The sequence below is a fragment of the Heliangelus exortis genome, chromosome 27, assembly GCF_036169615.1.
Source record: "Heliangelus exortis chromosome 27, bHelExo1.hap1, whole genome shotgun sequence".
NCBI lineage: Eukaryota > Metazoa > Chordata > Aves > Apodiformes > Trochilidae > Heliangelus > Heliangelus exortis.
Genome location: NC_092448.1, coordinates 4,055,452 through 4,067,099, shown reverse-complemented (window position 1 = coordinate 4,067,099; position 11,648 = coordinate 4,055,452). Strand labels below are relative to the sequence as shown.

Genomic DNA, 11,648 nt, shown 5'->3' with positions numbered 1-11,648 from the left:
TCCATCAGGTGAGGTGGGGGCTGCACCCCTTGGGGGGGGTGGGGGGGGGGTGGTGTTGGGGCACCCCTTGGGAGGGGTGGGTGTTGGGGGGGGGGGGGGGGGTCTCGGGGTCCTCCTGAGCCTGTGTGTGTCCCCCCCACCCCAATAATCCAGTGACAGCACCGAGGTGACACCCCAGGACAACATCGTCCACTTCGCCGTCCCCATCCGCTACGCCCCCGACCTCTTCCTCTCCAGGTGGGCTCCAGGGGGGGGGGGGTCCCTGAGTGGGGGGGGGGAGGGGAGGGCAGGAGGTGACCCCCACCCTGACCCCTCCCACCCTGACCCCCCCCACACCCCCCGATTTCCCCCCCATCAGTGACTCCAACCTCCACCGCTACGAAGTTCATCCCCTGGGGACCTTTCCCCACGGCCCCGAGTTCAGGACCACAGTGAAGGTGATGGGGGGGGGAAAAAAAAAAAGAGGGGGGGGTCCTGAGGTTGTGGGGGGGGGTCCTGAGGTTGTGTGGGGGGGGTCCTGGTTCACTTCCCACTCCCCCCTGCAGGTGCAGAACTTGGGGTGCTACCCTGTCCCCAACGTCACCCTCCGCATGGCCCTGCCAGCCCTGGGCTACGCCCGTGTCACCTTCCTCTCTGTCACCCACCTCCTGGCTGACAACGTGAGGCCCCTTGGGGGGGGGGTTGGGGGGGTCTGGGGGGGTCTTTTCACCTCCAAATCTTTGACCTCTCCTGTGCCCCCCCCCCTCCTCAGGCCACCTGCACCCTACAGCCCCCCCCTGAGCAACCCCGGGTGGTCCCAGTGCACCCTGAGGACCTCCTGAAGGTGGACAGGCTGGTGAGCATCATCTCCAGATGGTTGGGGTTTTTTGGGGGCCCCCTCCCCCAATATTTTCGGTGCCCCCCCCCCATCTTTTGAAACCCCCTCCTCAATTTTTTAACCCCCCCTCCCCCAGGACTGCAGCAACTCCTGGTGCCAGGAGCTGAGCTGCCACTTGGGGCCATTGGAGAGGGGGGGTGGGGTCTCCATCCACCTCCTCCGGACCATCCATGAGGAATTCTTCCGGAGGGTGAGTGATGGGATGGGGGGGAGGGAAGAAGCCCCCCCTCCCCCTCCCTCTTAACATCTCAAATCCCACCTTCCCTTTTTTTTTTTTTTTTTTTTTAATTTTTTTGCCCCTCTCAGGCCAAATTCCGGAGCCTCCGTGTGGTGACCACGGTGGGGTTGGAGGTGCCAGGGAGCAGCGTGGTGGTGCTGGAGGAGGGGGCTCACGGGAGGGAGGTGGGAGACCCCCCCCCCCCTATCCCACCCTCATTTGTTCTATTTTTTTTTTTTGGGGGGTGGGGAGGAGGAGAATCCATATTTTTTTTTAATTTTCCCCATTTTTTTTCCAGCTGGTTCTGGAGATCCTGCAGGCCAAGCGGGTGCCCATCTCCCTCTGGATCCTGGTGGGCAGCGTCCTGGGGGGGCTCCTCCTCTTGGCCCTCATCATCTTCTGCTTGTGGAAGGTGAGGGGGGGGGACAATAAAAAAAAAAAGGGGGGGACAACGAGGACTTTTTGTCCTTTCCATCTCATCTTTTATCCTCCCCCAGCTGGGATTCTTCACCCGCAAGAAGCTCCCCGAGGAGGAAGAGGAGGAGAAGCCGGAGCAGTGAAGGTCGTGGGGGGGCCCCTGCACCCCCCCTTGGGCAGGGGACGTGGCCCTGCACCCCGGGGAGAAGGTGGGGACACTGCCACCCCCCCTCCCTGGGACCCCCGGGCTCGGATTGTGCTGGCGGGGGCTGCAGGAAGGTGAGGAGGGGGAGATGGAGACCCCCCCCCCCCCTCCCCCATCGAGGTCTCCCCCAAACGGGGGGAGGGGTGGGGGGGGGAAGGGGACCCAAAGGTGCCACCAATAAAGTTGAACCCCTGGGAGATGCTGGAGCTTCAGGTCCCACCCAGCGCCGGGCCCGTGGTCCCCCCCACCCCAAAAAAACCCCCAAAAAAAACCCCAAAACCAACACCCCAGGAAGGGAAAATATTGGGGAGGGGGCACCTGAGCGTCCCCAAGCCCCCCCTGGAGCTCCTCTCCTCCCTTCCCTGGGGTGAAATTCTCCATTTCGGGCACTTTGGGGGCAGGAGGACCCCAAAGATCTCTGGGAAGTGTTTGAGCCCCCCCAAATCTCCCCCTCTACCCACCCCAAATCCCCCCAAATCCCCCCCCACCTTCCTGCAGTTTGGGTTTTGGGGGCCCCAGAAGGGGATAAAGGGGGCAGGGAAGGCTCCAGCCAGGAGCTGGTGCTGCTTTTTGCCTCCTTTTCCCTTTTTTTGTCACCAAAAATCCCAACCCCATGGCCCAGAGGTGCTGCTCAGCTCCCCCAGGAGCTCAGGGGGGGGGGTCCCACCCCTCCCAAGCCCCCTCCCCAGTGCCAGAGGTGACAGCAGCCACCCCAAAACCTAAAAAAAGGGTTTTCTTCCCCCCAAAAAAGCTCCTTACAACCCACCCCCCAGTTTTGGGGTATCCCCCCCCCCTCCAGCCCCCCCCCCCAGTTTTCCTCCAGCTCTGCTCTTCTGTAGAAAGATTTTTATTTGAGTTCCTAACAAAGGGAGAGAACCCAGGAGAAAAAAAAAAAAATCCAAAAAGGGGGGAGGAATGTGAGAGAAATGGAAGGAAGGGGGGGGGGGGGAATATACTTAAAAAATAATAAAATCCAGAAATTCTCCCCCCCCTCCCCAAAAAAAAAAAAAAAATAATACCTGACAAAAATAAAGCTTTCTCTTCAAGTTCTGGGAATTGAGGGAGACTCAGGGTGGTGGTAAAATTCCTAAAGGATCCTAACCACTCGTGGGGGGGGGAAGGGGACAGGGTGGGGACAGCCCTGGGGACAAAAAAAAACCCCAACCTTCCCCCCACCCCCCAAATAAATCACCACAAAGCTGAACCTCAGCCCCCCCAACCCCAAAACTGAGGAGGGGGTGAAGCCCCCAGAGCTGCTCCCTAATCCCAAGGGAGCTCCAGCTCCTGGGAATTTGGGTTCTGGACATGAGAAAAAAAAAAAAAAAAAGAGGAAAAAATTCCCTCCTGGAGTTAACCCCCCCCCCACCCACTCACTGTGGGGCAAAGGGGGGACCCCAATTCTTCTCCTTGCCCTCCCAGGGACACTTTGCCCCCCCCTCCCCATAAATTTGTCACCTCTGGGTGAAGACCCCCACCCTGAGGACCCCCCCAAACCTCCAGCTGGGAGGAAAGCATCAACTGGAAGCAAAACCCCCACAAAATCCTCAGGTTTTGGGGTTTGAGGTGATTCTGGTGGAGCAGCTTTGTTGTTTGGGTGAGGTTTTTTTAAGGGGGGGGGGGGGGCAGAACAAAAAGACCCCAGGGTGGGGGTGGTTGGGGTGGTTCCTCCCCTTTTCCTGCTACTCTTGGTTTTGTTTTTTTTTTTTTTTTGGAATTCTCAGAAGACGAAGAAGTGGAGGAGGTAGGGATGGTCCCAGCTGGAAATATCCTCTCCTCCCCCCCCCCAAAAAAAAAAAAAAACCCCAAACAAACCAAACAAATCCTTTGGAAGCCCCCCCAGGAGGGTCAGAAAGTCCATCGGTCCTGGAGGTGGCTCTGGGGGGGGGTGAAGGTGGTGGGGGGGGCTTCAGGGTTTGGGGGTGTTCGGGTGGAATCTTCCCCTTTCAGGCTCTTCCTGCAGACAGGGCAGGTGTCGTGCTGCCAGAGAGGGGGGGGAGAAGCTCAGCCCCCGGCTGAGAGGGGGGGGAATTGGGGATTTTTTGGGGGATTTTTGGGATTTTTGGGATTTGGGGGGGGGTCCTTACCAGCTCCAACCAGGGGACGATGCAGTTGCTGTGGAAAAAATGGTTGCAGGGCAACTGCCGGACCTGCTCAGCCAGGGTGTAATCCTCTTTGCAGACAGGACACTCCAACCCCGTGTCTGGAAAAGGTGGAGGAGGGAATGGGAGAGCTTGAAAAGCTCCAGGGAATACAAAAAAAAAAAAAAAAAAAATTAAAAAAAAAATTAAATTAAAAAAATTGAGAATCAACTGAGAAGGAGGAAAAAAAAAAAAAAAAAATCCGCTTTGGGTTCTTCTTTCCGAACCCCAACTTCTTCCTGGCCCCAACTCCCTGGCCCCAACTTCCTGGCCCCAACTTCCTGGCCCCAACTTCCTGGGGTTTGAGGTGAATTCCTGGAAAAGGAGGAGGAGGAGGAAGTGTGGGGATGCCTCCTTTTCCCTTTTTTTGTCACCAAAAATCCCAACCCCATGGCCCAGAGGTGCTGCTCAGCTCCCCCAGGAGCTCAGGGGGGGGGTCCCACCCCTCCCTTGGAAAGCAGCCACCCCAAAACCTAAAAAGGGTTTTCTTCCCCCCAAAAAAGCTCCTTACAACCCACCCCCCAGTTTTGGGGTCCTCAATCCACCCCCAGGAAGGGGACAAAGTCGTTCCCCTCCTCCCAACCTCTCCAGCTCTGCCAGCTCAGCCCCAGGGCTGAGCACGGAAATTCCTGGTTTCCCAGAGGTGAAGAAGAGAGCAGGGGATATAAAAAGCAGCAGACATCAAAAAAAAAAAAAAAAAGAGAAAAACCCCAAAAAAACAACAAAACCAGAAGAAGAATCTGTTGTGGAAACAGTTTTTCTCATCACTTTGTCTGCCTGGAGAGGTTCAGCTCTCAGCTTCCTGCAAAAAATCCCCAGGGTTGAGCTCAGTGGAAAAGCAGAAAGGGTTGGAGGAGCCCCCTGGTCTGGGCTGTTCTGCAAAACCTGGGATTTTTTTTTTCCATGACATTTCCAGAGCAGTTGGGCAGGAAGGTGTCCAGAGCCTCCTCCAGCAGGGAGGCTGGAAAGGAGCCAAGCAAAGAGCTGAGCCTGGCTCCGAGCTGACCCCAAACCAGAGATTTGGGGAGGAAAAATCAAGTCTGGGGTGGCCAAAAAAGTCACCACAAAAATTCTGCAGGAGCAGGAAAGGTCCCTGGGGGAGGACCTGGGACTTGGTGCAGCTCCACCAACCCCAGGAGAAGTGAGGGCAGGGGGGAAGCCCCAGTTTCCCCCCCTCCTCAGAAGGGAGAGGTGAGAGGGGACACTGTGGTGGCACCAACCAACTTGTTCCTGAGTCACTGTCACCGTGGGGAGGGAGGAAATCTTCTCCTTGTCAGCAGGAGGAGGCCCCGTGTTCTCCAGCTGTCCCAGGAGCTGGGGAGGAGGAGCAGGGACACAGCTCAGCACCCAAAAACACCCAAACAACACCCAAACAACACCCAAACCCTGTCACCCGGCCACCAGCAGCTGGGTTGTCCCCAGGGGGGGTGACAGACACCAGGCTGGGAACGTGGCTCCCACCAGGATCCTGTGGAGAAGGGAGGAGGAGATGGAGCCCTTTGGGATCAAGCAGGAGGAACCCACCCTGGGATGATCCAACACCCTGGGATGATCCAACACCCTGGGATGATCCCAACACCCTGGGATGATCCCAAAACCCTGGGATGATCCCAAAACCCTGGGATGAGCAGGAATGCTGCTCCTGTCCCTGGGGGAAGCAGCTCCCGGGGGCCAAGGGCTGAGTTTTGGGGCTGAAGTTGGAGATTTTTCTCTGCTGAGTTCACCCCAAGCTCAGCACCACCCCAGGACCTGGTTTCCATGGGAACCACGACCCCATTCCCATGGGAATACGGCCTGAGCCTTGCTCCTGGGCCTTCTGCAGATCCAGGAGCCCAGGGGCTTTGTGTCCTCACCTCCAGGACACACCTGGAGCAGAGAGGAGCAGGAACCCCACCCCAGAACCTCCCCCCTGGGCCTTACCTGGGTGACAATAGCATCGAGGCCGCTCTGTCCCCAGGCGTAGTCCCCAGGGTTGGAGTGCAGCATCCCACTCCTGCAGAGGGAACACCCCCCACAGCCACCCCTGAGCTCCCAACCATCCTCCCAGAGCAGCCAGACTGGGAGCAACTGGAGCTTCCCAGCTTTTGACTGGTGCAGGAGCAAAAAGCCACGGGGTGACGGGGTTTAAACTGGGGGGAGGTTGGGTGTGAGGGTGGAATTCCTCATTCTGAAGGTGCTGAGCCCCTTGGGGGGGGGCTGGAGATCCAAGGATGGGGCTTGGAGCTGGGTGGGAATTGTCCCTGGGTGGGAATTGTCCCTGGCTGAGCTCAAAGGTCCCTTCAGCCCAAGCCCTTCCATGAGAACCAGAGAATTCTGGTTCTAAATCCCTCCCCCCCCTCCAGCATCGGATCCGAGTCCCAGCCTGGGAACTCACCAGGAAAAGGGGGTGCTGAGAGCCAGGGATGGCTGAGTTGGCAAAGAACCCGGCAAAAATCTGCTGGATTATCCTTCAGGAGAGAGGGAAAAGAAGAAAAAGCAGCAATTGAGCCAAAAAACAGCCAAGAGAAAACCCCCCCACCCCCAACCCCCCACCCGCAGCTCCGCTCGGGGGCTGAGGGGACCCTGGGGCTGCCTCAGGTTTCTCCTCAAGATCTCACGTTTGGGTTTGGGGTTTTTTGGGGTTTTTTTTTTTCCACTGCTGGGTGAAGGAGAAGCTGCCAGGGGGGGTTTGGGGCTCTCACCCCTCGATTGCAGGGGACCTGTCAGGGCGGGAGCTGCCCCGGGACCGGTAGCGCCGGGTCATGGGCAACCGGGGGGGTCGGGTGGGTCCCCAGAGGTCAGCGTGGGCTTGGTGTCCCCTCTCGTTGTCCCTGTGGTCCTGATCCAGGGAGCTGCTGCTCAGGAAAGGTCTGAAATCTGGGAAGAACATCGTGTGGTCCAAGTGGTCCCAAAGCTGGAGGAAGGGGGAAAAAAAAAAATAAAAAAAAAAAATAAAAAAAAAAAAGGGAGACGCAAAGCGGAGGCGGCTCCGTCACCTTCATCCTGGAGGCTCCTCTGCCAAGAGAATTCCACCCAGGAAGGAGGAGCTGAGCCAACTCGGTTGCCATGGCTCCCCCAGACAGGAAAAAAAAAAAAAAACTGGGTTAAAAAAGAGAAAAAAAAAACTTAATTATAGCCCAGACACATCCCAGGTCCCAACCCCGGGGCAGAGCGAGCGCCTCGGCTCCCGGCGTGGGGGCTGGGAAATCACCTCAGATCCTTCCCCTTCCTCCTCCTCCTCCTCCTCCTCTTGGGATCTGAGGGGACTTCAGGGTGGAGACCCCCACCCAGGGGTGCTCGGAGCCCCCCCTGAGAAATCCGGAGCCCCAGGGGGGGTGGGGATGGGAAAAAAATGTGGAAAAGTGGCAGGAGGGGGTCTGGAAGCTCCTCCAAACCTTCCCAATCTGCAGCAAACTCCTGGTCAAGGGGGGTCAGGGGGGGCTCAGGGGGCTCCTCCTGGGGGGAGCAGAAGGAAAATCCAGAGTTTTGTTGAGGGATCCAAGTGGGGAGGAGGAGGAGGAGGAAGGGGAGGAAGCAAATCCCAAGGGAACAGAGGGCAGAGCAGCTCCAGGTTGTTGCTGACCCCGTTTCCTGAGGGGTTTGGAAGAAAAACCCCCCCAGATTCCACCCCCAAAAATAAATAAAAATAAAAAAAAACCCAACCTGTGAGGGGATTCTCTTGGCCAGGCTAAAAAATTCCTCAATAATCCCAATTCCTCAATAATCCAGTGAAAAAAAAAAACAAAACAAAAAAAAACAAGTGAAAAGGAGCAGAACCTCCTGGCAGAGGAGCCACAGCCAGGGTTGGGATCCATCTGTTTATTCCTGGAGGGAATCAAAGCCCCAGGGAGAAGGGAGGAGAAAAAAAAAAAGGAGCTGGGACAGGCAGAGGACACAGATTTTCCTGTTAAATCCTGGGGTTTTGTGGTAAAACCCCAAGCAGGGAGGAAAAGGGCAGGAGGGCACCACCCTCCCCCTGGCTCAGCCCCGTGGGCTCCTCCTGTCCCCTCTGGGAGGTCTCAACCTCATGGAAATCCCCCCCAGATTCAGCCCAATCCCTGGAAAAAAAAAATTTAAAATTTTCTCTGGGGGAAAAACAGCTTTTTTTTTTTTTTTTTGGGGGGGAAGGAAGGGGAAAAAGAGGGGAACTCACCTCTGCAAACTGTGTGGAGGGGTTGTCCTCGAGGCCACCGAGAAAACTGGGGAGGGAAAAGGAGGTGAGAAAAAGGCCCCCCAGAGCCTCAGACCCTAAATCCTGACTTTTATGGGGTTTTTTTTTTGGGTTAAACAAGGGGTTTTGGTGAGCAAGAACAGCAGGGGGGAGCAGGCAGAGGCAGGAGATCCCAGGAGAGGAGCTATGGAAATGGGAAGGTTTGGTTAAACACCAGCTTAGGGCAGGAGAAACCTGGTGGTTCCTAAAGCAGCCCTGAAAAAAAAAAAAAAAAATGTAAAAATCATTATTTTTGCCCTACACCCCCCCCAAAAAAAAAAAAAACAAACAACCCAGAGTGTTGTTCGTGGGATTTTAACTCCCAATTTCCCATTTTCTTGGGAGTTCTCCCCAAAAAGTGGCTTGGATTTCCAGTCTCCCCTGGAACGTTGACATTTTTCCTTCTTGGTTCTTATTTTTTTCCCTTTTTTTATGGATTTTTGAGGTTTTCAGAGCCCTAAACTTCCCAAGCAACCAAGAGAAAGCTTTAAAACCCAGAAAAAAAACCCAATTTTACCTGGAATCATCTGTGACCTCCTCAATGAAGCCCGACTCACACCGTGGGCAGGTGTATTCCTGAGGAGACAGAAGGGATTCATCAAAACGCCTCAAAACGCCCCAAAAATGTCCCCCACCCCTCCAAGAGCCACTTCCAACCCCCCCAAAAAGGCAGCCTGGAAGAAGGGGGGTTGGGTTTTCCCAGGATTTCAGAGCTTGAGGGGTGGGGGGGGGGGGGTTGTGAAGCTGAGGGGTTCCTTGTCACCCTCGGGTGGAAAAAAAAGGGAAAAATGGGAAAAAAAAAAAAAAAACCTAAAAAATTCCAGGCTAGAAAAATGGAAATTGGGGAATTTGGAAGGGGAGGAGGAGGAGTTGATGCTTCAAGGTTGGGAATGTGAAGGATGGGAAGGGCAGGAGGGAAATATTGGGGATAAACCCCCCCCCCAATTCAGGAGCAGCCCAGAGGCCACGGGGATGGGACAAATTCCAAGGGTGGATTTTTTGGGAAGCCAGGGATGGAACCACCAACACCTGGAGACCCCACAGCACCTGGAAATGCTTTGAAACCCCCCCCCCAATCACCACCTCAATGCCCCCAATTGCTGCTTTCTCCAGGGGGGGGGAGGAGGAGAGAGGAGAAACCCAGAAAGATTCCCAGCCCTGAGCTGGGTGCCCTGAAAATAGAAAATGGAGCAAGGAAAGGTGGGAAAAGGAGGAAGAGGAGGAGGAGGATGAGGAGGAGGAGGATGAGGAGGAAGAGGTGACCTCTTTATCATCACAGGAGGGGTCGTGGAATTGGGGAGGGGGGGGGTTTGGTGCCTCTGATGGAGAAGGAACCATTAATAAAAAAAAAAAAAAAACAAATTTCCAGCTGGGAATTGGAATTTTTGGGGGGAAGGAAGAGAGAGTGGGGGGTGGCACAGGGGGGGGACACAGGAGGTGACACGGGGGGGACACGGGGGGGGGGACACGAGGGGGGGGACACGAGGGGGGGGACACGAGGGGGGGGACACGAGGGGGGGGACACGAGGGGGGGGACACGAGGGGGGGGACACGAGGGGGGGGACACGAGGGGGGGGACACGAGGGGGGGGACACGAGGGGGGGGACACGAGGGGGGGGACACGAGGGGGGGGGACACACGAGGGGGGGGACACACGAGGGGGGGGACACACGAGGGGGGGGACACGAGGGGGGGGACACGAGGGGGGGGACACGAGGGGGGGGACACGAGGGGGGGGACACGGGGGAGGGGACACGGGGGAGGGGACACGGGGGAGGGGACACGGGGGAGGGGACACGAGGGGGGACACAGGGGGGGACACAGGGGGGGACACGGGGGAGGGGACACGGGGGGGGCACAGGGGAGGGACACGAGGGGGGGGACACGAGGGGGGGACACGAGGGGGGGACACGAGGGGGGGACACGAGGGGGGGGACACGAGGGGGGGGGACACGAGGGGGGGGGACACGAGGGGGGGGACACGAGGGGGGGGACACGAGGGGGGGGACACGAGGGGGGGGACACGAGGGGGGGGGACACGGGGGGGGGGACACGGGGGGGGGGACACGAGGGGGACACGGGGGAGGGACACGAGGGGGGGACACGAGGGGGGGGACACGAGGGGGGGGACACGAGGGGGGGGACACGAGGGGGGGGACACAAGGGGGGGACACGAGGGGGGGACACGAGGGGGGACACGAGAGGGGGGGGACAACAAGGGGGGGGCATGGGGGGGGGGACACGAGGGGGGGACACGAGGGGAGGACACAGGGGGGGGCACAGGGGGTGACAGCCCTGCCTGCCCTTTGGGGGGTTCAGGGAGGGGATTTTTGGGGGGTGTAAGGAGAAGGGGGTGGGAATCCCTCCCCCAGGCCCTGCCCGGGACCCCCCTCCCCTCCCAGGGACCGATCCCCTCCCTCAGCCCCGGGCCCGGCTCAGCTCCCCCCGGGGCCCGTGTGGGAGGCTCAGGCCTGGGCCTCCTCCTCCTCCTCCCCCCACCCCGCCCGCTGCAGCCGCAGCCCCCGGCGCTCACCGGCAGCTTGGGGCTGACCTCCCCCTTGCAGCTGTGGCAGAAGAAGCGGTGCTGGGACACGGCGGCCGCCGCCGAGGCCTCCGCCATCTTCTGCGCCTCCGCCGGCTCCTGCCGTCAGTCCTCCACCGGGGCAGCGAGCGGCGGACAGAGCGGCGCCGGAAGCAGGAACTCCCCCCTCCCACCACCACCTGCCGGCTGGGCAGGTACTTCCGCTTCCTCTCCTCTGCTCCCAGCCGTAGGGTGGGGGCGGATAGAGCGGCTCCTCGGGGAGGCCGGAAGTAGAGTGAGGAGGAAGCGGAAGTGGCCGTTGCCATGGTGGCCCCAGCGGCCTAGGCCTGGGCTGTGGTGAGTGAGGGACGCGGGGACCCCCTGGGACGTGGGGACACGGGGATCTCTGTGACACGGGGACAAGGGGACCCCCTGGGACATGGGGATCTCTGTGACACGGAGACCCCTGTGACACGGAGACCGCTGGGACATGGGAACCCCCTGGGACGTGGGGACACGGGGATCTCTGTGACACGGGGACCCCTGGGACAAGGGGACCTCTGTGACGTGGGGATCTCTGTGACACGGGGACCCCTGGGACATGGGGACCCCTCTGATATGGGGACCCCTGTGACATGGGGACAAGGGGACCCCCTGGGACATGGGGACTCCTGGGACATGGGGACCCCCTGTGACACGGGGACCCCCTGGGACATGGGGACCCCTGTGACATAAGGACCCCTGTGACGTGGGAACCCCTGTGACAAGGGGACTCCTGTGACATGGAGACCCCCTGTGACATGGGGACCCCCTGGGACAAGGGGACCCCCTGTGACATGGGGACCCCCAGGGACAAGGGGACCCCCTGTGACACGGAGACCCCTGTGATGTGGGGACCCCTGTGATGTGGGGACCTCTGTGACATGGGGACCCCCTGTGACATGGGGACCCCTGTGACATGGGGACCCCTGTGACAAGGGGACCCCTGTGACGTGGGGACCTCTGTGACACGGGGACAAGGGGACCCCCTGTGACACGGGGACCCCTGTGACACGGGGACTCCTGTGACATGGGGACAAGGGGA

At 58.9% G+C, this 11,648-nt stretch overlaps 2 protein-coding genes across 3 annotated transcripts; one reads left to right on the top strand and one right to left on the bottom strand.

The window, feature by feature from the left end:
- Window positions 1-105: 105 nt before the first annotated feature.
- On the top strand, window positions 106-3,982 carry ITGA10 (integrin subunit alpha 10). Of its 2 annotated transcripts, XR_011722702.1 has the most exons (9): window positions 106-237; window positions 359-437; window positions 546-659; window positions 752-835; window positions 954-1,067; window positions 1,184-1,279; window positions 1,393-1,506; window positions 1,592-1,790; window positions 3,895-3,982. XR_011722702.1 is itself a non-coding variant. In XM_071727124.1 (8 exons), exons 3-8 carry the CDS (start codon window positions 591-593, stop codon window positions 1,652-1,654), a joined length of 540 nt encoding a protein of 179 aa, XP_071583225.1. In that variant the 5' UTR covers window positions 106-237; window positions 359-437; window positions 546-590; the 3' UTR covers window positions 1,655-2,523. The 2 variants fall into 2 exon arrangements, 1 of the variants encoding a protein (XP_071583225.1); XM_071727124.1 differs by lacking the exon at window positions 3,895-3,982 and having other exon boundaries at window positions 1,592-2,523.
- On the bottom strand, window positions 2,548-10,942 carry RNF115 (ring finger protein 115). Its single transcript, XM_071727125.1, is given in 10 exon segments — window positions 2,548-3,693; window positions 3,801-3,916; window positions 5,075-5,168; window positions 5,775-5,847; window positions 6,229-6,233; window positions 6,235-6,301; window positions 6,536-6,747; window positions 7,987-8,032; window positions 8,561-8,619; window positions 10,577-10,942. Coding segments are annotated over 10 exon segments (891 nt in total). The 5' UTR covers window positions 10,664-10,942; the 3' UTR covers window positions 2,548-3,561.
- Window positions 10,943-11,648: the final 706 nt, after the last annotated feature.

Bases quoted from the DNA above. Each gene is read 5' to 3' on its own strand.
- ITGA10 (XM_071727124.1), top strand. From the start codon at position 591: ATGGCCCTGCCAGCCCTGGGCTACGCCCGTGTCACCTTCCTCTCTGTC. The intron at 1,068-1,183 runs GTGAGTGATGGG...TGCCCCTCTCAG, and splicing joins ATGAGGAATTCTTCCGGAGG to GCCAAATTCCGGAGCCTCCG. The intron at 1,507-1,591 runs GTGAGGGGGGGG...ATCCTCCCCCAG, and splicing joins TCATCTTCTGCTTGTGGAAG to CTGGGATTCTTCACCCGCAA.